Source organism: Cotesia typhae, unplaced genomic scaffold (genome assembly GCF_013202065.1).
Source record: "Cotesia typhae breed Kobodo isofemale line unplaced genomic scaffold, CoteBio_Ctyphae scaffold_13, whole genome shotgun sequence".
NCBI lineage: Eukaryota > Metazoa > Arthropoda > Insecta > Hymenoptera > Braconidae > Cotesia > Cotesia typhae.
This window is the reverse complement of record NW_027423774.1, coordinates 9,520,859-9,546,696: the sequence shown is the minus strand read 5'-3', so window position 1 is coordinate 9,546,696 and position 25,838 is coordinate 9,520,859. Positions and strand designations below refer to the sequence as shown.

General features: G+C 34.1%; 3 protein-coding genes across 8 annotated transcripts in view; all 3 read right to left on the bottom strand.

The window, feature by feature from the left end:
* The window catches only part of Mgat4a (alpha-1,3-mannosyl-glycoprotein 4-beta-N-acetylglucosaminyltransferase a), a 93,044-nt gene that overhangs the window by 15,220 nt on the left and 51,986 nt on the right, over positions 1–25,838 (bottom strand). For 2 of the 5 annotated variants that reach the window (XM_074253491.1, XM_074253490.1), the window contains 2 exons: positions 1,904–2,019; positions 1,387–1,824 (listed from right to left, as the gene is read on the bottom strand). The exons of 1 other annotated variant lie outside the window; for it this stretch is intronic. In XM_074253491.1, the coding sequence (XP_074109592.1) occupies positions 1,795–1,824; positions 1,904–2,019 (146 nt within the window). In that variant the 3' untranslated portion in view covers positions 1,387–1,794. Of the gene's footprint in view, positions 1–1,386; positions 1,825–1,903; positions 2,020–25,838 lie in introns of those variants that run through there. 2 more of the 5 variants (XR_012480393.1, XR_012480392.1) reach the window with 2 other exon arrangements.
* LOC141534456 (uncharacterized) lies at positions 5,043–7,364 on the bottom strand. The gene has a single exon (XM_074253815.1). It carries the CDS (start codon positions 7,362–7,364, stop codon positions 6,528–6,530), a length of 837 nt encoding a protein of 278 aa, XP_074109916.1. The 3' UTR covers positions 5,043–6,527.
* Positions 9,799–15,741, bottom strand: LOC141534454 (uncharacterized). 2 transcript variants are annotated; one of them, XM_074253814.1, is made up of 3 exons: positions 15,658–15,741; positions 14,876–15,114; positions 9,799–11,155 (listed from the first exon to the last, which is right to left on the bottom strand). In XM_074253814.1, exon 3 carries the CDS (start codon positions 10,737–10,739, stop codon positions 9,822–9,824), a length of 918 nt encoding a protein of 305 aa, XP_074109915.1. In that variant the 5' UTR covers positions 10,740–11,155; positions 14,876–15,114; positions 15,658–15,741; the 3' UTR covers positions 9,799–9,821. The 2 variants fall into 2 exon arrangements, with proteins under 2 accessions (XP_074109915.1, XP_074109914.1); XM_074253813.1 differs by lacking the exon at positions 15,658–15,741 and having other exon boundaries at positions 14,876–15,197.

Sequence of the window (25,838 nt, the reverse complement as noted above, 5' to 3'; positions counted from 1 at the left end):
GCAGATTAACCCAAATAAAGTCTGATGCACTTTTGCCCAGCTTACATATACATGACAATGCACCAGGAGAGACGCTAGGAGTGCGGCTGTTTAGCAATACAAAGCTGTTTAAGTCTATGAAATCGAGGAGGATAGATCCTTGCTTGTTTTGGTCAGTGTCTAGCACAGTTCTTTTGCCATTCAGGACTGAAGAGTTGAGCAGAGACGTAGTAGTCCAAGATCTCCGAGTCAGGCGTTAAAGTGTCCTCTGATAATAATCAGGTCAAAATCTTGAACGCTCCAGATCAAGTGTAGAGTTTGTTGACGTAGGTTTAGCTGAAATTGTAGGTCGGATGTAGGTTTAAAGTACACAGATATAACTGTTATTTTGATTCTGCATAAAACGAGTTTACCTAAAGTCCAACTGCTAGTCGTGTGCAGGGTCGTAAATAAGACTCTATCAGGTGTAAGTGCTGCTAATCCGCCACCGGGAGGGCCAGGTGTTCCAGGAATTGTCCGCCCAAACACATGAAGATTGCCAGTTTGGGGGAAAACGGGAGTTGGAGAAGACAAGTTTCGCTCAGACTGATGTATTGCGTTTTGCGAAGCATGTTGATGTCAACGATGTTAGTTGGGCCATGAATGTTCCAAAAAGGCTCTTCATAAAATACAATTTGTGTATCATTTTAAGTTCGCCATGCTCAAAGAAATAGCTTTTCTATGCTTTTGAGCTCTTCTCTTTTGATTGACTTTTGAATGAATCAACCGATTTTTACGTAGTTAGCGGCATTCAATGCAGTTTTTTGAGCCTTGTAAAGGATTTTTAAGTTTAATTTGATCGGACTAAAAATTTCAGAGTAATTCCGAAAAAAACACATATTTTGGTTTTCTTTCGTCAACGTTAACTCACGAACAAATCAACCGATTTTGACCGGACTGGCGGCGATCGAAGTAGTTTTTTGATATCCAGAGCTAATTAGTTCCGGGGATCGATCGGTCAAGCCGTTCAAAAGTTATTCTAAAGAAACCACACTAGGAAGAATTTTTTTTTGTAGTTTTCTTGAAATTTCTCAAAATTACTGATTTGAATCAGTTCTAATTGTATTCAAAATCTAAGTTCAGTCAAGTCTTTTCGAATGGCACCAACCGCGATTAAACCAGTCGAGCCGTTGAAAAGTTATGAGAGGTTTACATCCACACACACACACACACACACACACACACACACACACACACACACACACACACACACACACACACACACACACACACACACACACACACACACACACACACACAACTTTTATTTCTCCATTTTTATCATATATTTTAACTATCTTTTGTTTTTTGCATGTGCTTTGAATACGGATGGCTCTGAAGGAGCTTAGGTTCCAGAGTCAAATAAAATTTTTTATCTATCTATCAATTTTATTTCCATACGGGTACATTCAAAATTGCTCATATTCTCATGAGAGAATAAATAAGAGATACTTATTTTAACTAATGAATAAACCTCTATTTATTTAAAATACGGTTGAATACGTTTTACTTTGAAAACAGTTTAACTACCGGGTATTTTATCCTATTAATAAAGAAATCATTCTCATGGTAACAATATTTGATCAGTTTTACGTTGAATAAATGAATTATCTTAACTTTTATCATTTAAGTACCGTACGTTATTTTTATTTCATACAAATAAAAGTGTTTTCAATCTTATAAACTATGTTATTCCAATTCTCAGACTTCCATTGATTTATTAAAAGATTATTTTTATATTTTTTGTCAATGGGAATTATCTTTTTCAAGCAATGGTCATCTTGTTCCATCTTCTAAAATTTGAATCTGATAAAATGAAAAAAATTAACTGTAGATTATCTTTTTTTCTGAATTTTATGAAGAAAAAGTTTTTGTAAATACTGACTTCAGACAAAATTGCCCAATTTTCACTTTCACTATGAACTGTCAAACGAAGTTCTCGAATTTTCCCAAGTTGTTTGCTGACTGATCCTTGAGCGACTCCATCAATATCGAACTCACCTGTAAAAAGTTAAAATCATTCAATTCTGTTTCTATGAAAGCTTTAGGAAGTTTTAAGGTGCGTTGATACATCTCAGAAAAATATCAAGAATCCATGTAGGATCTGCAGATAATTGAATATTTAATGAAAATCTTCAGTTATTTCATTGCTACATTGCGACTATGTATTTGTCATTGTTTAAGATTTTATCATTATGCAACTTTACCTCAAAATTAACTAATTGATTGTAACGTGAAAAATAAAAACTTATTGAACAATAAGTCACAATTTACAGATACTCTATCTTGAAAATTTTTAAGCTTGAAACAACATAGAGATTTAATCGATTATTAGACGCTCAATACTTTGAGAGAAAAACTTATTCTAAACAACACCCTATGCGTTCTGGTCTTCAATCCAACGTTTTGAGTTGTAACGTGCTGATTTAGTGTACTTTGATAGTAAGCAATAAATAACCTACTAGTAACACCGGCACAAAAAAAAAAATTGTCTGTACTTTGGACCGGATCCACCTATAGACATATATTTCGACGCCCTGAATCCGAATTAGAAGTCTGACCCGGTCACTTTCCAGTTTTAAGTAACATGCAAGAAACTCCAAAGAAAAGGGAGAAAATTGCGGAAAACTGCACTCACAGCGATGAAAAAATTTTTGTGGACCCAGATTGAGTATGATTTATTATGTATTCCAATTTACTGAATCTGAGTCTGAACGTACATTAGCTTGTTGAGTAGTTAAAATTTGATGCAATAGCTAAAAACCCTTAAAAAATGCAATAAATCATGAGGAATCGAAATTTATCGAAATGAAAAAAAATTTTTTGAATTCGGATTGAGATTGATTTGTATGTATTTTGTTCTACTGAATTTGAATCTGAAATCTTGTCCCATTGACGTTTTAAAATAAAAATAATCCCAAAACACAAAAGAAAAATCAGAAAAATTGCGATTGTAAAAATGAAAAAACATCTATTAATTACGATTGTTAATGACGTGGGTGCAGTTTCATAGATGGAATATGATCTTGAACTTAAAAAATTGACAAGATTTTGAAATCCGTATAAAATAGCATGTCAGGAGAAGGTACAAAACCATATTTTCGAATTTCAGACTGTCATTCATTTGTATCAAATTTTTTGATCTTCAAATGACCTACGCAGTGAGTTCCTTTCATGTTTTCTGTTTTTTTCTGGTATTTCTCTTATTAGTCTTAAACGTACAGACAACTTTTTTTTAGTGCGCTGTTGTAATAGAACGTGTGAAGGAGATACGGAAATTATTTTCATAAAAACTTATAAATTTATCGATTGTTTAGATCTAGGATAACGTAATTAATTAATAATAGGTCACTAATGTTACGTCCCCACCTGCATTCGCAGATGTCTCTGATAGAAAATACGCGCGCTAATTCAATCGCTAGCAATTATACAATAATTTCATAAATATTCATTATTTTTGTAAATAATTATGTTAAATGATAAGCCAAGAATGTTAAACATGAAATATTAAATGTAAAATAATAGTTCACAAGAAATAGAAAATGATACGAAAAAGGTAACCCAGTCAACACTTGAGTAAACAAAAATATCTTTAAGTTTACATCAACATTCTCTCACGATGAATGTTAATGGGAAATCTAGACTTATAAAAAGGATTCATTGTAAGACAACTAGCGTTGAGTACATACGTATAATCAAGAACATTCGAAGAATGTTCTAAATAAATAAATGATAACGAATGCCCACGTGTCTTGGACTCTGGAGTCGAGTCAGCGCGCGGGTCATCCGAGTAAACCTCGAAAACGCCACGCGCATCAACTCAGAACAAGAGGACATTCGGGGCCTGATACGCGACCCTACGTGTCCTAGGGCGTGGTCTTTGGACGAGAACATATAAGCAGGGTGCACAGGTAGTTCGGGGCTCTTCTTCATCTTAAAGTTACGAACTTAAGACTCTCGATAATTAATTCTTGCCGAGAGACTGTAAAATCTAATTACTACGTACTTCACGGCAGTTATCAAATTATATAATTTCAAAGTGTATTTCAATAGTTAGATAAATTCATTTGTTAATCGAATTCACCGAAATTAGTTATTTCAGAGTTAATTCGAGAACCTCTACTTACCACTTTGGAGGTCGTAACATCTTTAGCTTCAGCTCTAGTTGTTCTACTGGTTACTTATAAACCCGTGAAGTAATCGATACGTAACAATACCACGATCCTCTCTTCTTACCTATTAGTAGTGAAATCATTGACATCTTTATTTTACGTGCCCGCTGTACAATAATTGCGATTTCAGTGATAAAACTTATCAACTATAAAAAAAATGAATAGATATTAAAGGGTATAATTAGATTTCTTGTCCAAATATTGACAAAAAAACTATTTAAGGAATTGAAATTGTAATAAATGAAAGTTATTTGACAATAAAGCTAAAAATTATTTTTTTTTTAATTTACTAACTACGAAATAAATTGATGAAAGTATCGATAGGCGACGAATAATAGGTCAAATCGAAGATAACCATGTGAATTTGAACATAAAATTGAAAATTATTTGAAGAACAAGGACTGAAATAAGTTCATTGAAGAATTTTTGAAAATTTGTAAAAACAAAATAATTTAAAGAAATCATCAAAACTAGACAAATTAAAGTTTAAATTGAAGGTAAGATAATAAGGTTCAAGATATATTAGATAGATGTAATCTATCTTTATACCTGACAAATTATTTTCACAAAATACACGAAATTCAAAACTTTTGGGAAATGGAAAAACAGCAGCAACTTGTAAACTAACTGGCCAATTTTGCTCATCCTCAAACTTGATCTTGGTATTGATCCACAAAATGAGCCCAGAAGTTTCATAAAAATCGGTTAAGAACTGTGGGCGCAATCTTGCTGACAAGGCACGTTATATCACAAATATATATATATATATATATATATATATATATATATATATATATATATATATATATATATATATATATATATATATATATATATATATAATATGCGAAAAAATGTTATAAAAACCTTAACGGATAATGCACGTACTATTTATGTGCATGGTGCATGGAATATGAATTGGTTCGATTTGATGACTGATACCATGCTTTCAATTATAAATATCGAAAATATGCGTTTGTGTTCTCCTGAAGCTGTTACGTCTTATAAAATTTATCGCTGTGAGAATCGATCTCATCATGCAATGAATTTCAATTATGCTCGTGCGTACGAAACTGCTCAACGATTTAAACGATGGATCATAGAATTTTGGGGTGCTGGAGCTTCATATAAAAAGTCTGTCAAAATTTTTATAATCTCAAACGCTTATCCAGAATGCATGCTATCGATATCACATGCTTAGATGAGAAATTTCTGCTCAAAGTGACTCCCAAGCAAATAAAAGATATTTGGGATAAGCTACCAGGTTATCTACAAAAGAATAAATTGATTGAGGATTATAAATACTGCATGGAGCATTATCGAATTGAAGAAGGAACACCTGATCAAGATGTTTGTGGCACCTGGCTCTACCCAATCAAGAAAAATTGCTATGAGTGTAGACGAAAAACATAGTTTATACTACTGATCTATGTTAATTAGCTTCAAACAATAATTATAATGAATAAGTACTTATGTAATATGGGATTAATTAAATAATAAACGTATATTAAATTTAAAATTGTTTATTTTATTTGAATTTCAATACAAATTTATGTTATTTTCCTTACATGACTACTTATAGAATTATATTCGATAATACGATCGTGTAATATTAGACAGTATGCAGCTGTATGATCCAGAAACTGATTTTCCGATTCAAATTCAATTCGTATATCAACAGGTCCTGACTTGATTGATTCATTTTGCTTTCAGCAATCTATAATGTGGAGTGATGCGTCAGTTAGAAATTCAGCTTTTGTCAATAGAGGCTCTGGATCTTTATTATAGTATGAAACTTGAAAATTAGTAAACATATCATATATTAATGCATACTGATTTCTACTTATGTTAAGATTCAAATTTCCATGAGGATAACTCTGAGAATTAAGAAATTGCTTCACATCTCTAATATTATAATGATCGAATTTGCTAGCATCTTTTGTTAAAACGTTTTTTCTTGCGGTTTGAAATCCTAAAATTACGTATCGTGGTTTTTCCAGCTGAGTAGAAGTCTTAATTGGCCAAACATGCGTGGTAATTTTTGATAGAAGTGGGTCCTTATTTAGTTGCCATGTTCGGAAACTCAATGGGATCGCAGGATCATGAGAGATGAAGTTTAATGTTTGAATTTTCCGCTTATCAGACATGGTGATGTATGAAACAGTCCACTCCACTTTATTGAGCACAAGTTTTACTTTATCAGCAGCAGCTTGAGCATTTGCATACTTATGAATGTATGCATTTGTATCAGCATTTGATCTTTTAAGTATCAATTCATGTTTAACATTAATAATAATGCGATTGTAATTTTCAGCGAATCCAAATATGAAACTTAACTTAATTAGCGACTACAGTTGAAGGTCTTCGTCCATGAAAAAATGTTTTATCATTATCTATTGTAGTGATGTATAACCCATCGACACTTGTAACGCGTGATAAAGCGACATAAACTAAAGATAAGGGATGTGTTTTATCATATTCATAGACAATTCCAGGGTATGTACTCCCTTGCGACTTATGAATGGTTGTTGCACCGGCACAAACTAAAGGTAAATGCGAACGTTTAACATTAATCGTTTTACTGTTATTTAGAGAAATAGTCGAAGATCTTCTCGTGATAGGCACTGCTGTTTTACTAATTTGATGCGCAGCTACATGTCCAGCAACTTTTCTTCGAATTTTTTGACCAATCTTCAATGAGTTTGGGAACTCAAGCCACGCAACATTTACGTCTCTATCACCATTATATTCTATATAAACTAGTCTACCAACAGCCCCATTTGCTAAGCCATCAGACACGTCTATATTTGTTGTTATCATGTAGAAGACGTTTACCACAAATACAGTTTCGTAAGGTAATCTTCCAGTATCAATTAATGACATTTTGTGTAGTTTTTGACGGAAGGAAGTAGTTTGCTCTGCCGAAGTACAACCAGTGAATTCATCTTTCGCTATTGAGATTGTCTTTTCTTGTGCAAGATTTAAAATTTTACTATTATATCTTGTTACAGCTTTATTTGTATTAAATAATTGGATCCCATGTGGACATTTAGTTTCAGCTCCTTGAATAGTTACAAAACGTGATTCTAATAAGTTCAACTCGAAATCGCCAAGTTGTTCACCATTTCCAATTTTAGTCAAGATTGTAGAGAACTGTTGTTTTGCTTGTCTCATTACTTGCTCGAGTTCATAAAATTTCAATCCACGCCACAATACAGGTCCAACAATTCATTGTTTTTGTTGTTTGTAGATTGGAGTAGCTCTAACCGGTGGTAACTGACGTAAATCTCCAATGAGAATGACATCTATCCCTCCAAAGTTAATATTAAAATTACCTGTAATCTGTTTTAAACGTGAGTCAATTTGAGTAAGTAATTCAGCTCCGATCATACTAATTTCGTCAACAATTAATACTTTAACGTATTTAAATAATGCTCTGTATTGATGAGCTACCTCAGTACTTAGGAGAAGTAACCTAGACAAAGATATTCTTAAAGCAGTATGCACAGTAGTCCCGTCTATTGCAACAGCAGCTTTACCTGTTGAAGCACAGGCAATATAAGAGTTACAATACCCATCGTTATCAGTGAAGCGGTTATATATCTCCATGAGAAGTTTTATAATAAAAGTTTTACCACATCCTGCTGGGCCTCTGAAAAATATTTGGAATGGATCACTATTTGAGCATAATAGATGTGAGATAACATGGAGCAAAAGTTCTTGTTGCTTATCATTTGCCATCCTCATCAACTCAAAAAATTCAGCATTTGGCATCAAGTTGTCACGTTTTTTAGCAATAGGGCCCAGTTTGTTGAGTACAGCTAATCGAAGATCACTACTCACATCAGAAATAGGGTTATCGTATAAATTTTGAAATGGATTTGGATCAGGCATCACGTTGGCGACATCTTGCACTTCGTTTGCATCTTGAAAATCATCTTCTCGACACAAATTTCGACAAATTTCAATTGTTTTTTGTACATCCAAATTAGATTCGAATTGAGTGCGTCTGTTTAAAATTATATTTTCATTGCTGTTGTATATTTCGATAAATTTCATCTCAGCGAGTATTTCTTCATCTTCGTTTCGAAACGGAAAGTGCAAGGTTACCATTTCACGTTTATATTCATTCAGATCTGTTCCCATGTCGTAATTCCGATAACGAAGAATACGTGGAACTTTTCTTTTTGTGTAAGTGTCGTTGGGTTTAATATTATAAACAGCAACAAATTGAGCTAAAGTTACATTTTCCAAGTCTTCGTGTCTGCGTTGATATTTATCAAACCAGTTTTCTTTCCAAATATTTGCTGAATCATCTTCAATACCCAATGCATCTAATTCTTTTCGTGTCTTTCTTATTCTTTGACGATCATCTGGCCACATAGTTGGAATAGTAGTAACAATCGTTGAACACTTTGACATTGGTTCCCGTAACAATACCAAGCAGCCTCTTGACTAGTTATTTCTGTACCGTTGAGCATATTCACGCCTATTTTTCTTGTTATTTCAACAACATCAAATTCAGGATGCTCATTCATAATTTCAATAATTTGTCATTGTAAATCACTAACACCACGGTTGGTTTTATTCACATATTCCGCGACATAATTAGCACAGGAATATTCTTCAGTAATGAACTGGATATCCATATTAGATCGAACAATGTTGAATACAAACGTATTAAAGGGGTTATGCCACTTTTCGCTAGGTTGACGTTTGACAAACTCTTGGTCGCTTAATTCCAGCTCGAAGAATATTGTTATAATCTTCATCACAAGTAATATTGTTATTTTTATAAAAGGAATCTATATCAGAATAGTCATTATTTTCAAGGTTAATTCTTACATTTTTATAGCGTTGAGCATATTCTTTAAAGTTTGGTTCATCTTTTTGCATCGGTGATAATATTGTAGTGGATCTACTAGGCATGAAAGGTGCTTCAAATCTGCATTGTTGAGGTTTATTTGCAACTATTTTTTTGTAACATGTAAACGTATGCTTGTGTGTTTGTAATTCAATATTGTTTGATGCTTCTTGAGATGATACAGATATTAAATGATCAATTAATTTGATAGCATCTAATTTATTTTTATCGAGTGCATCCAATGGAGCATTAGCTAACCACAGTAGTGTATGAGCATGTGGACTACCACGATGCTGAAACTCAATCCGTTTAAAGTAGTGGACAACATAGTACTTTCCAAATGGACTAATTTTTGGTGATGTTAAAATTTTTAGCAGCACATTAACTAATTTGTTGAAATTTATAGCACAAGTAACTGCATCCTCGTTGACAAGTGTTGTTTTTTCGAGATAGTGTAAGAGTTCAGCATATTCTTCAGAAATTTCACGGTTATGTTTAAGTTTGTACAGCGTTTGAAGCAGATCATTCCACCCTATTTCATTGGCACTGACAGTAAGAAATATAGTTGGTTTCCCAAACTGTCTGATCATAGCGAAAAGATCTTTTTTACGGTTCATCCAATACCAAATAGAATTTGGAATTGATCTTAAAAATGCAAGATTGGTTTCAATACAATTATGTATGTACTCATCATCCTCTATTTGCTGTCGAGTGATTTTAGTATCTTTACCAACGTGCTTGAAGGCTACTGTAAGGGAGTCACGAACTCAAATTCTCATAATTTTCATTGCCAGATACAATAAATGATATGGTGTTACCGCACGACGATCAGATCTTCTAAGTTCACTCAAAACCATCATGAATGGTGTTACTTTGACATCATCCTTAAAATTACGGAACTGACCCAAATAAATAGCTGGAAAAGAAAGTTCTTCAGCGTGTTCATCAAATAGTAAACTTTCAGGTACATTTTCTTCAGCAAGTGCAATACGTAAATATTGTTCTTCATCCCACATTAATGTCTGTTGTTGTGCTGTCAAACTTTCTTCTATCGGTATATGTTCGCTGATATCAGCTTGTTGAATTTGGTCGTCAATTTGGTTATCAGTAAAAAACGAATCATCAATTTTAATATCGTACATTATATACAACGGAGTTGAAATTAAAAATTGTAGCCAAGTTTTGATTGTTCGTTTGTTGATAATACCGTGTAAATAACTAGATCGATGAATTTTTTTACGTTTTATATGGACATTTATACAATAATCGTCATCAACACTCCTTGGAAGTGATTTAACCATATTATTAACTGAAACGGGCACGTTTATTATTTGACCGTAAATGCCATATTGACCATTTACATGCCTCAATCTTCTAATCTGCATAAAAGAAATACGTGGTGATATGAGCCTTTCTGAAATTAAATCCAACGTTGGTAAATCTTCAGGTATTTTCGGAAATTTGAAACCATTGTACGTTGACATCGATGGGATTTTATTTTTGTTTAAAGCTTGGAAGCATGTATTACAAAGCTGAGTATTTTCCATTGGTACATTTGGTATAATTATTGTGAGAATATCCTTATGTTTATCAGATGGTTTTTTTAAATCGTTTTTATACCACAACCTGTCATATACTGAACATGAATGTCCGAATAAATTGTCGGAGAAATTTATTTTAAACATCTCACGAGCTTGTTCAAATTTATGATAATTCCTGTATGGTAAATATGAATCTAAATCAATATCAATTTGTTCACTAGTACAATGATTAATTATTAACTGGTCGGAGGAGTTGCAATATCTACTGGGTATGTTTTATTGAAGTAATTCCTGATCCATGATTACATCTTGGTTCAGAATATTGTATTCTTGATCCGGTACAATATCTTCAGTAGGCAATACATCAATAATGGAAGCTTCAGCTAACTGTTGATTATTTTCTCGTTGGCGAGAGCGTGAATCTTGATATTTTTCTACTGATGAAATATTGTTCGATGTTGAACGATATTCATACGGCACAGGAGAATTTTCCATGTGGACTTCAACTTGCACAGTAATGCAGTTGTGAGTGTTGTGTACTGAAGTGGACGAAATTGAATCTGGAAGTGAGTGAAAATTATGATTAATGTACTTATCAACATTATAAGTTGCATTGTATCGTAATATTTTTAATTATCAATATTATGTTAAATTTAATTATTTTATTAAATAATTAAATGTAACATAATTGAACTAAATCCAGAAACTTAGAATTGAATAATTTAATTAAAATTTTATTTTATAAAGATTAAATTATTTCATAGTTAACGATAATTTAAATAATAATTTAAATAAATAATTTAATTTTAATTAACTAATTAAATAAAACTATATAATCTCATTATACAGGGTGTCTCAGAAGTCGTGAGCCACCGGACAGGGTGTGGTAGAAAATTGGATTCTGAATAGAAAAGTCCTTTACCATTTTTCGATCAGACCCATAGAAAAATTACTACAAATTTATGAAAATAGACCAATGAGGAGCGCGGTTTAGCGGCAGAACGGTAGGCGCAAGAGCGAGCGAGTGGAAGCGCGACAGGCAATGAGTGCGCGCTCGCTTGCACACGTGTGATATCATTTCTCAGTTATAGCGGGATGCCCGCATGCAATAATAATGATCAATGATACTCCTGTAAATAAAAAAAAATTAATATTAGAAAAATCATCCCATAGACAGCCCCATAAAATAAAAAATGTGCGATTTTTTGATAATTAAAACTCAAATTTTCGGTGTCACCGAAAAATGAAAAAAAAAAAAAAAAAGCCAACAGTCATATTCAATGATACCCCTGTAATTAAAAAAAAAAAGAAAAGTTATAAAAGTACCCCATACACTCTGAGATACAGCCCCATAAAGCCAAAAATTTGCGATTATTTAATGATGAAATTCAAATGATCAGTGTGCACTTGAAGTTAAAAAAAAAAGCAATAAAAATAATCAGTGACACTACTGTAGACCAAAAAAATTGAAAAAAAATAAAAAACTACCCCATAGACAGGGAGATACAGCCCCGTAAAGCCGAAAATTTGCGATTATTTAATAATGAAATTCAAATGATCAGAGTGCACTTGAAGTGAAAAAAAAAAGCAATAAAAATAATCAGTGACACTACAGTAGGTGAAGAAAATTGTTAAAAATAAAAAACTACCCCATAGACAGGGAGATACAGTCCCATAAAGCCAAAAATTGTGCGATATTTCAATAATTAAAATAGAAATTTTCGACGACTACTCAAAATTTCAAATAAAAATCTAGGACTAATAGTTAACTATACCCATAACAATCAGAAAAAATTAAAAATTACAAAAAACACCCCATAGACACTAAGATACAGCCTAAAAAAGCCGAGTATTTCGGGATTATTTAACATAAAAATTAAAATATTCACAGTGCATTCGAAATAGAAAAAAATACCAATCAAAATTATCAGTGGTACTTTTGACCATCAGACAAATTTAAAAATTGTAAAAACACCCCATAGATACCGAAATATGACTTGATAACGCACAAAAATCGGGATTGCTTAGAAATTAAAATTCAAATTATTGGTGCCCATTGAAAATCAACAAAAGAAACCTTTTGTACTTATCGATTAAACTCCTGTGTATCGAAAAAAATTATTATTTAAAAAACCACCCCGCAAACTCCGAATTATGATCCCACTAAGCTGAAAATTTCTGATTTTTTAGTAATTAAAATGCTACTTCTCGGTGTCCGTTGAAAATAAATGAAAAGTATGAAAACTCATTTTCAGATATACTCTTGTAAGCAAACAAAAAAATAAGATTTGAAAAAAACACCCCATTAACGGCGAGATAGGACCCCATAAATCCGCTAATTTGTGATTTGTTAGTAATTGAAATTGAAATTCTTGTTGTCCATTTAACAACAACAAGAGAAACCTATTGTACTTTTAAATTACACCCTTAAAAACATAAAAAAACTTAACTCTTGAAAATCCACCGCATAGACACTAACAAACATCCAAATAAAGCCAACAATTCGCGATTTTTCAATAATTAAAATTCAAATTTTCATATGACACCGAAAATTTCGATATCAATCCACAAAAAATCGATAAATCGCGGCTTTATGGAGGCGTATCTTGGGGTCTATGGGGTGAATTCTTGAATTTCGATATTTTCATTTATTAAAAAGAGTAAATTGGAAAGTGGAATGAGTTTATGCTCTTTATTTTAAGTGGACACCGAGAATTTCAATTTCAATTACTAACAAATCACAAATTAGCGGATTTATGGGGTCCTATCTCGCCGTTAATGGGGTGTTTTTTTCAAATCTTATTTTTTTGTTTGCTTACAAGAGTATATCTGAAAATGAGTTTTCATACTTTTCATTTATTTTCAACGGACACCGAGAAGTAGCATTTTAATTACTAAAAAATCAGAAATTTTCAGCTTAGTGGGATCATAATTCGGAGTTTGCGGGGTGGTTTTTTAAATAATAATTTTTTCGATACACAGGAGTTTAATCGATAAGTACAAAAGGTTTCTTTTGTTGATTTTCAATGGGCACCAATAATTTGAATTTTAATTTCTAAGCAATCCCGATTTTTGTGCGTTATCAAGTCATATTTCGGTATCTATGGGGTGTTTTTACAATTTTTTAAATTTGTCTGATGGTCAAAAGTACCACTGATAATTTTGATTGGTATTTTTTTCTATTTCGAATGCACTGTGAATATTTTAATTTTTATGTTAAATAATCCCGAAATACTCGGCTTTATTAGGCTGTATCTTAGTGTCTATGGGGTGGTTTTTGTAATTTTTAATTTTTTTCTGATTGTTATGGGTATAGTTAACTATTAGTCCTAGATTTTTATTTGAAATTTTGAGTAGTCGTCGAAAATTTCTATTTTAATTATTGAAATATCGCACAATTTTTGGCTTTATGGGACTGTATCTCCCTGTCTATGGGGTAGTTTTTGATTTTTAAAAATTTTCTTCACCTACTGTAGTGTCACTGATTATTTTTATTGCTTTTTTTTTTCACTTCAAGTGCACTCTGATCATTTGAATTTCATTATTAAATAATCGCGAATTTTCGGCTTTACGGGGCTGTATCTCCCTGTCTATGGGGTAGTTTTTTATTTTTTTCAATTTTTTTGGTCTACAGTAGTGACACTGATTATTTTTATTGCTTTTTTTTTAACTTCAAGTGCACACTGATCATTTGAATTTCATCATTAAATAATCGCAAATTTTTGGCTTTATGGGGCTGTATCTCAGAGTGTATGGGGTACTTTTATAACTTTTCTTTTTTTTTTTAATTACAGGGGTATCATTGAATATGACTGTTGGCTTTTTTTTTTTTTCATTTTTCGGTGACACCGAAAATTTGAGTTTTAATTATCAAAAAATCGCACATTTTTTATTTTATGGGGCTGTCTATGGGATGATTTTTCTAATATTAATTTTTTTTTATTTACAGGAGTATCATTGATCATTATTATTGCATGCAGGCATCCCGCTATAACTGAGCAATGATATCACACGTGTGCAAGCGAGCGCGCACTCATTGCCTGTCGCGCTTCCACTCGCTCGCTCTTGCGCCTACCGTTCTGCCGCTAAACCGCGCTCCTCATTGGTCTATTTTCATAAATTTGTAGTAATTTTTCTATGGGTCTGATCGAAAAATGGTAAAGGACTTTTCTATTCAGAATCCAATTTTCTACCACACCCTGTCCGGTGGCTCACGACTTCTGATACACCCTGTATATGTCTAATTATAACTCTGATTTTCCAATTATTTAAATTTTTACCTGGGCCGATAGGCGGAGGTTCAAACGTCATTTGCAAACTTGATGTTGATGGAGTATGAATAACGTCGTTCTCAGATTGGAATTGTTGTTTGAGCAATTTTTGTCGTTGTCTATACTGTCGACACTTTTCAGAGTTAGTTTTTTTTTTACTACCCCCTGATTTGCAGATTTTTTTCGTGCATAATATTTTTTACAGTATTGTGCATTTTTTTGAGTAATATCTTCAGACATCTCGGAAACTTAAACAGAAATAGAAATTTAACGATGTAGTACTATTAGTTTCAGAGAAACCTGCAAAAGATCATAGGTAGATAGATATGAATTCGTATAGAAAGTTATTTATAATGTTTTTTATAAGTTGATTTAAATTTTAAATTTATTTATTAAAATTCATTTAAGTTTATTTATTAGAATTTATTTTCGATTATTTCAACTACTACTTGAATAAATTGATAATATATGTTTATATAAATATCTCATGTTAAGCTGAGTGCTCGTAATTTTTAGAGTTACTTAATAAAATTTGTTTGTTATAATAAGAATATAAAAAAAATAATTAAAATATCAATAAATCAAATTTAACGAATAGTTAAGATCAAAAACAGTATGAACACTCAGTATTTAGGGTTTATATAAACATGTATAGAAAATAAATTAATTTTTTTTATTTATACTTAAAACTTATTAATGTATCAGAAATAAAACAAAACATAAAAAAATTATTTTTTAAATAATAATAACGTAATAATTTTTGATGAATGATATAAATAAATTATACATACCGACAATCAACCTTAAATCTATAAATGCACTCAAAATAGTTTATTTAAATCAGTTTTATCACTAATATTCAATTTATATATATATATATATATATATATATATATATATATATATATATATATATATATATATATACATGTATACTAATAAATTATTAGTACATACTATCACCGTCGTGTATAAAATTGATTTAATAAAAACACCAAAATAACGTTTATTTATTCATACTGTTTGATTATACTGTAACGAAACACGTGTTCTAACTTAGGGATGCACGATTCAAAATCGATTCTTACTAGAATCGATCTTTTCCTGTTGTCGATTCGATTATTTAGATCGATTCTTCAGAGCAAGTTGAATCGACATATCGATTCTTCAGAGTCGGAATCGATCGTCTAAAAATAAAATGGCGACGATGACCGGGAATTCTGAAAGAAAGTATTTTTTAAGTAATTTAAAAACTTGATTCTAAAATTGAGATAAAATTTTTTTTAAATATTATAACAACTTAATTGTAGCAGTTAAAATGAGAAAAATCCCACTTATAGAAATTATTCAAATCAACAAGTGTAATTTTTAACTCATTTACTATATAAATAAAATACAAATATGGTGAAATATCTAATAAATTCTGTGTCATTGAAAATTTTTATAATCGTATTAGAAAAAAAAATTTATCGATAGTCCTTCTCAAGAAGATGAAAACGCAATTGAGTTTTGAACCGAGAAAAAAAAATCTGCACCAGTTTTATCATCGATAGCCCTAGAACACCTCACGATTCCTGCAACTTCTGTCCCGTGTGAAAGACTTTTTTCTATTGCTAGTCATATTGGAAATGCTATCAGAGATCGATTAAGTGCTGACCATTTACAGCAAATATTGTTCCTTAAATCCCTACTAACAGCGGAATGGTATTTCTAATAAGACAAACTTAATTTTACTTTCTTTTAATTATTTTATTATTCTTTTTGAAACTAGAAAAAAATATTTATTTTTTTATTAAAATATACATTCAACTAATAATACTTTTTATTTGATTAATATTTAATAGCAGTATTAATATTTAATTAAATCAATTTAATTAATAATTAATTAACTCATTTAAATATTAGAAAGCATTTAGTAAAAAAATTATAATTCACTGTTATTAAGTGCAATTAAGTGCAATAAAATATTATTTTCAATCTAGAAGAAATGTCTATTTTAATAATTGAAAATGCATTAGTATAAGCCATATTAATTTTTAAATTAGTTCATTATAATGATATGGAATTCTTTAAACTTGAAAATTACGCCTTCATTCAAACGATCGATTATCAGTGGATCGATTCTTTCACACTCGATTTTATCAAGGATCAATTCTTTCGATAAAATTTATCGCGATTCTCGAGATCGATTTTTCTTTTGGAATCGTGTATCCCTATTCTAACTTAGAACTTCTAAGTACAAAAATAGTAGAATATACAACTTGAACATAGTTATCGACTTTCATGCCACCTAGAACTAATTTCATACTGTTAAATTTGAGAGTCGGTGTGCGCGCGCATCGTAAAAATTCACCCTCATCAATTTTCTCTAACGCGCCAAAAGAAATATAACTTCAAAAAGTTCTAAAGCGAAATGGAGCGCTCTTACCAAATTCTGTCAAAGCAATTATTTGTGGACCATCAAATTGTGGAAAGACTTACGCTCTTTTAGCTCTAATCACTCATCCTAATGGTTTGAGATTTGAGAATATTTATGTTTATTCTAAGTCCTTAAATCAACCAAAGTATAAGTTTTTGGAGTCTATATTAAAACCTGTGGAGGGGGTAGGTTATCACCCATTCAGTGATCATGATTTAGTTATCAATCCTGATGAGGCTCAATCAAACTCACTCATGATATCCGATAATGTAGCTTGCGAGAAACAGGATCATATCAGAGCTTATTTTTGTATGGGACGACATAAAAATATCGACAGTTTCTATCTATCGCAAACCTATTCGAAAATTCCAAAACATCTAATTAGAGATAATACCAACTTTTAAATAATTTTTCGTCAAGATGAAATGAACTTAAAACATATTTACGATGATCATGTGAATACTAATATGCCTTATAATAAATTCAGAAGCTTGTATTCAGCATGTTGGAATGATAAAAACAGTGATAATAAGCATGGATTCGTAGTGGTTGATAAAGATAGTGGCGTAAATAATGGTCGTTATAGAAAAGGTTTTGACTGCTTCATAAGTATAAAATTAGAAGATTGCGTATGAAATTGGAAAGTTGTATTGAATTTTCAAGTGTGAAAACATAGCATATAACAAAATTTCCCAACAGGCTGAGATGCTGAATCAAATATCCAAAGTTAGTGATGCAATCAGACGAAAATGTAAAATATTGAAAATTGCGAAGGATTCTTCTGAACAAGCAGCAAATGAAGCATTTAAACCAATCGTCACACCATTACAAGCTCTAGTTGAAAACTCTAAAGCTATAAAATATGAAATTAAACCGGAGGTGAAAGAGGACTCACAAAATTATTCTTTGAAGAAGCCTGAAACAAGTGAATATCAAACGTTCTACAGTGATACCCCTCAATTATCAGGTGAACATTCTGATTTAGGGCAATCAAGCATAATAAATAAAACTATTATCTACCCATTGTCTCCAGCGATGACCAGTACACCCATGAAAGAGCGAGATTCTGTATCACAATATGTATCAGCGTTGATGAGACACAAAAATCCTAGAGGACAAGAAACTAGATTTGGGATTCGACGAAGAGGCCAACAGCTTTTTATGGGTGATTCACCAGTGCAGTTTCATGAAAATAATACTTTGATTGTGAAAAACAAAACTATTTCATTAACTCCAGGACTGATTGAGTTGATATTCAAGAGTGATCCTCTAAAGCGTCTTATAAACGAAAGCGATTTGAAAGTTTACAAAGATTTAGTGCTATTACTGCATAGCCATAGAAAGCATTACGAGCCTGACCGAAGTCTTTATACTGAAAAGTCTATGAAATATAGCAAATATATATCCAAGCTAACCGAGTCGTCAATAGAGGGTCATTAGATATCGCGCTGACGGTGTCACTGGATATCTTGCATGACATCGTGCTGATGATCTCACTGGATATCGCGCTGACGGTCTCACTGGATATCTTGCATAACATCGTGCTGATGATCTCGCTGGATATCGCGCTGACGGTCTCACTAGATATCTTGCATGACATCGCGCCGATGATCTCACTGGATATCGCGCTGACGGTCTCACTGGGTATCTTGCATGACATCGCGCTGATGATCTTGTAACCAGGGCGTTTAGCCCAGGTCCAGTTAGCTACCCCTTTCCTCTTTAGAAAGGGCGCCACTGGGATTTTAGACACGGTGTCCCAGAAACCGGGGAAGCATGAGAGGGAAAAGACAGGGTCGTGAGAAGTCCGAGAAAGGCTGTAAATAAAACTGAGAAAATTTTATAACAAATTAAATTGATTTATTCAATCAAATTACAAACTTAACAAATTTTCTTATAAACTAACTTAATTGTGAGAACCTCTCACCTACGCTGGCCTTTGCCAATTATTCTTATAAATAAATAACCAATTTTTTTAACCTCGTCACTCCGACGGAATATCTCAATATCTCAATTTTCTCGTCAACCTGACGGAATACCATCAAATACCAATTAATTACCTCGTCAACCTGACGGAATACCAATTAACATTATTTACCTCGTCAACCTGACGGAATACCAATTAAAACCTATTCCCGACTGCGCCCCCGACTCGGGCGTCTACGCAGCGGTTTCCTAACTTAATCCATTGTACCCCCGACTCGGGCGTCTATACAACGTTTCTAAATACTCACTAAATTCCATACAAGAATCGTCCACCGGACGCTAACTCAATACACACTTTCTCTAAGTTTATGTTCTTACGACGTTTGTGCTAAGTCCAATTCATTTATCTGACATTACTTTATTCCTTTAATTAATTTATTATTCATTCAAATATTTGACGTTCTCATTATTCATTGAGCTTCATCGTACCTCCGAGATGTATGCCTTAGTTTTTTGGTCGGAAGAAAAAACCACAAGTGTGATTCGGTCGAAACTAATTAATAAGCGACTGGAGGCTAATCGTGCAACTGTCAGATAGGGACGAAAGTACCTGTCCGCTTTTATAATTGTGGAAAGCAGTAAGTTTCAAATTTTTGTATTGATTCACTATTAATAAATTGAATTTAATCATTTTAATACTCCTAAATTAATTCGATGAATTTTGTTTTCCCTTATTTACAAAGAATATTGTTTGGTTGGAAAGTCTTATTGTAAATACATGCGGGATTATCATTGGTTATTCGGATGATCGTTTGAAGCTTGATGCCTCCGTTCAATTTTCTTCCCCTTCTATTGGTCTAAACGGCACTATGGACAATTTTCCTGGTCGCAGTTCCGATGATTTTCACATTTATTCTGTTGCTGCGGCTGCTTCTGTTAACCAAATAACTACACCAACTACTTCTACGGTTCCAGTTACTTCTGTGGCTATAAGGGGTCTACCCTCTTTAGAATTTTGAAAAAATCGAATTTTTTTTTTTGTATTTTTTGAAAGTATACATATTTAAAAGTATCATACTGAAAATTAATAAAGATCCGAGCAGTCTAACTGTACATTTGGACGACGTTTACGTAGCTATCTCAGCGCGCTAATATGCGGACCGCTCGGAGTGGTACGGCCTACCTGCCTTTGTATTCATTAGCAGCTGCAACCTTTTTCAGGTATACTGAAAAATGTACAATATTATAATATACTATCTATACTGATAATTTTCATTTATGATAGGTTATTCTCGAAGGATACCGTCCCATTAGAATTTCTCCCTATATTAGTCGTATTTGAAATTTTCAACCGTCAGTATCTGTGCTCGTGATTACCGAAATGGACAAGAAAAGTGTAAATCAAACTGCCAAGTGGAGACGTCCAGGTTCGAAGCCGAAAAAGCGGAAATTTCATGGAGTGCTTCCACATGACCACGAGGCAAATACAAGTTATGCTAGTGAATCTGCGTTGAAGTTACAATCGGAAGATACCAGTTTCGACGTATACGTGGATCAAACGTCGGGATACAGTATTATACAGTTTTTCCTGGTTTTCTCTACGTTACAAGAGTATTTAAAGAGTAAAACTTGTGATAAAGAAATTTCTTTTACAAAGTACGGACAGCGAGGACTCGGTTTTAAAGTTTGTGTTACATGTGAGTGTGGCGAAAGGTACATTAATTCGTGTCACATGATTTCTACTGGATACGAAATTAATCGTCGTCTAGTGTATATTATGCGTTTGATTGGTGTTGGATTGAGTGGTATTAATAAGTTTTGTGGTCTTATGGAACTTGGAACTGGGATAAGCTCCTCTATTTATTATAAAATTATCGATTCGATCTCTATCGCGGTGAAAAGTGTGTATCATATAGCGATGCTGAAGGCTGTTAGAGAAGAGAAACTCTTGAATGCTCAGCACGGAGAACCAGAAGATATTTTAACCGTTTCGGGAGACGGTTCCTGGCAAAAAAGAGGATTTTCTTCCCTTATTGGCATAATTTCTTTGATATATAAACGCAGTAAAAAAATCGCGAACGTCGCTATCAGATCAAGTTACTGCAAAGCATGCGAGAAAAAGAAAGGAACTGAGAAAACGATTGAATATGCAGCGTGGTACGAAACGCACAAAAGAGACTGTAGTGCTAATCACTCTGGTAGTGCTGGAAAAATGGAAGTTGACGGTATATGTGAAATGTTTTTGCAATCTTTAGAAAAATTTTCTGTGCGTTATGGTTTTTACATCGGAGATGGTGACACGAAGACTTTCAAAATGCTGCTCAATACACAACCGTATGGCGAAGATTTTATAGTAAAAAAGTTGGAGTGCGTCTTACACGTCGCAAAAAGAGTCTTCAAGCGCGCTAGTGAGGCTAAAAAAATTCTTACACAAGCAAGGAAAGCTGCAAAGAAGGACGAGATAAAAAGCCCAATGAAAAAAAGTGCAGCAAAAACAGTTGTCGTGAAAAAAAGAAGAATCGTCATAAAAAAAATTCCTGCTGTAAAAACTCAGGATTTAACGATAAAATTGATGAAAGAACTATCAAGAAACTATGGTTTAGCGATTCAAAGACATCCCGATTCCGTGGAAGAAATGCGCAAAGAGATCTGGGCAGGATTTTATCATAAGATTTCAACTGACAGCAATCCACAGCATTCATACTGTTTTGAATCCTGGTGTAAATACAAGATAGCTGTAAAAAATAACTACTTTCATAAATTCAAACATCCACCTGCCCTTGCTCAAGATGTTCAAGAAGTTTTAAAACCGATCTACGACGATTTGACAAAACAAGAACTGCTTGAAAGATGCCTCGGTGGCAACACGCAGAATAATAACTAATCTTTCAACAACTGTGTCTGGTCAGTGGCTCCCAGTGGCTTCCAGTATTAAAAATCTTGGAAGTAATGGGCGTCAAAATCGGCCCGATCGCCGCACAGTTTGCTGCTGACTGTGACAGAACGCGCATACGAGTTGCAAACCGCCGCAGCACCGATGCCTCTAAGGCAGCCAGAACGAAACGAAGGCAGGCTATTTTGGATGAAAATGTGCACTATAAGAAGATGAAGGCATAATGTATGGTGCAGGCATCGCTGATGAGACGTAAGTAAGATTTTTTCACGATTTTTCGTTACAGAAAACTTTAAACGCGTTTTTCTCGGAATGACGTTTTTGGACGGCTTGTTGATAAAATCTCCGAAACTATTCAACCGAACCTTACCAAAATTTAACCACATGTTCTTGATGACTATAGCTATCGCGCATATCATACGATTTTTGAAATTTTGAGTTTAACTATTTATTTTTGGCAAAGAACGAGGCAAAAAACGTGATTTTTCGTACTTTTTCGAAAAATGGCTGCCATTTTGTCATTTTTGAAAAAAAAAAAATCGTATGATATGCGATATAGCCATTTACTTACTGAATCTCGAACTATTTTTTTTTTTTTTTCAGATCATCCATTCCAGTTAATTCATCAACAGCGCACACTCATCTTTTTTTTTGGACCAGTCTTCTCCCTCATTTCTATGTATAAAAACTGATTAAAATAAATATAAAAAAAATTTTCTTGTGTAATCAAATAGTGTATTTTTTAGGCCTAACACTTTTTATGTCCATATTTATGACGTATACCGGTCAAAAAAATTCGTGAAAATAGCCTTATATTTGCCCGTCTAAAGAGGGTAGACCCCTTAAATGTTGATCATCCAGCGATTCTAACTACTTCTATGGTTCCACATTTTTCCGCGACTTTTGTTGTCAACCGAACAGTTACCCTACCTGTTTCTTCTACCCCGAATAATCCTGCAGTTTCGACTTTTCACCAAACATCTATTCCAAACGCTTCTACTACCCTGGATGTAGTTGTGTCTTCTGCTGTCGATCGAAAAGCTACTCTAACTATTTCTACTACTCCAAAAGATGTTGCGGCTTCTGTTATTTACCGAATAGCTAATACAATTGTTTATATTTTTCAAGTAGTTGTTAATGTGGTTGCTACGGCAATTGACTATACCACTGCTTCGACCAGTACCGATACAAGTTCTACTGAATCTACTTGTCTATCGAACAGGCCTACTGTAAATCAAACCATGGTTGAATTAACAGAAGGAAGCAATGTCCATATAGAGCGTCTAAAGTTACAAGATGTTTTGAGATTCGAAAATAAACCGAATGAGATGACTCGACGACTGTTGCGCAGCATTCTTGGTGCGGAGCGATTGAAACGCCTGACTCACACTGAGATTCACTCTAATTTAGAGTTAACTAACATCCTTAACACTATTGAAAGGAAATTATTTCAATTTATAGTATAAAAGTTGTTAATATAGGTATAGAACAGATATTATTATTATTATTATTATTTTGTTATTAAATGCTCAGGGGGGTTATCCCCGGAGTCCGATTCTCCGAGGGCCCAGCCTGAGCTCCATCCGTTACTGCTGGACCACTCCGCACAACAAGGCGGTTAGTGATCACAGCAGGCCAAAGTCATTTCCCTTAAGAGACGGAGAGAACCAAGTAAAACAGCCTTCTGCATCCTAACTGCCAAGAACTCAGCTTTTGACGAGCAAGCTGGAACTTTGGCAAGTGAGGATACAAAAGACTGTTTCATCCCTCCTAGGACGCCAACAATCAGGACGACAAGCTTGACACGGTAACCTGGGTAAAGTTTACCAATTTCAAACAGGAGATCCTGATATATTTGTATTTTGTGCTCTTCTTTGGCTGAGATGTTGTATTTAGCCGGGGCCGAGAACTCAATGACATAAATGTCACGAGTGGCCTTGTCGAAGAGCACAATATCAGGTTTGTTGTGATCTATCCGCCGGGTTGTTGCAAATGGCATGTTCCAATAAATTTTGCAACTGTCATTCTCAACAACCTGGGGAATATCTCCTGGCAAATAAGGCAGCACTGCTGTCACGTCAATACCGTAGCAATGTCGAAGATAGTAGTACAGTATTCTCAGGGCAGCATTGTGACGCTGGATATATGCACCTCTCGCCAGCACTGGACATGCCGACAAAAGGTGCATAAGCGTCTCCGGATGTTGTCTACACCTCCTACAGGACGTGTCCGGAAGCTGCACCTGGAGCACCTTGCTACGGTACCCAAGAGTGTTAATGACACCATCTTGGCAGGCAAATATGAACCCTTCAGTCTCGGACATCAGGCCCGCTGACTTTAAGAAGGAAAACGTCAGCTGGATGGACAAGCCATGATCACGCACGTGTTTAAAGAACACGCTGTGCATGGACTTGTCCATCAGTTCGCCAAGGAGTAGGTTTTCCTCGGCGTTCCTGATGACGCTCTTAAATTCCTCCTTTCGGAGTTCCATAAGAGCGTTTATTTCTCCAAGACCAAGGGTTCTTGCCGCATATATTGCTGCCTTATACAAGAATGACCCCTTATGCGCATTTTCATGTTTATGTACAATTTGCATAAGAAAGTCATCTTCGTCTGCAGTGAAATTGACAACTTCGTGAGTTAAACCCAGGACCAAACGGTCGTGAAGCCGCTCCAAACTCTGCAAACCTCTCCCACCGATGGACCGGGAGAGGTATAATCTGGCGACTGATGAATTGGGGTGCATGCTCCGATTCATATTAATGATCTTACGGGTTTTGATGTCGAGATCTCGTAGTAAATCCTTTCGGGTCCATTTCAGGACACCGAAAGAGTATAGTAAGACTGGGACAGCGAGCATGTTAGTAGCTGAGACTTTGTTTTTGCCGGAAAGTTCGGAGGACCAAATTTTCCGGAGTCTCCTAACATACTCGCTCTGGAGAGTTGTTCGGACTTCAGAGACCGCATGCATGCGGTGCTCTTCCATTCCTAGATATCTATACAACTCCCCGGCGTCTAATTGGCTTAAGACGCTCCCATCCACTAATTCGACATCATCACCAGTATCAGAGCACTTACCCCTTGCCAGATATACGACCGCACACTTGTCCAACCCAAAAGACATTCCGACATCTCGTGTGTACTCTGCTACGATGTTGAGGGCCGCTTGTAGATGATCTTTATCAGCGCTATACAACTTCAGATCATCCATGTAAAGCAGATGGGTAATCGAATAGTTTCGATCACCCGGAGGCCCCACAGAGTACCCATGAGTTTTACGGAGAACAACAGATATAGGCAGCAGTGAAATGCAAAACAGCAGAGGGCTCAAGGAATCGCCTTGGAAGACCCCTCGTTTGTACTCTACAACTCCGGTTACGTGCAATGCGTTTCCACTTCCAATGTGAAATCGCGTTCGCCAGAGCTGCATTGTACGCCGAATACATTCCACTATTTCGGGATTGACTCCCAGGCATTTGAGTAGATATAAAATCAACTCATGTGGAGTTGAGTCAAATGCCTTGCGATAGTCAATCCAAGCCATTGACAGGTTGCGTTGATAGTAGATCGCATCTTGTAAGACGCATCGATCCACTATCAGGTTCTCCTTGCAACCTGACAGGCCTCTTTACTGCCACGTTGTTCATATATCTGTTGCCATACAGGCTCTATCTGCTGCAAGATACGGTTATTTAAAATTTTTGTAAAAATTTTATAAACCGCATTCAAGCAGG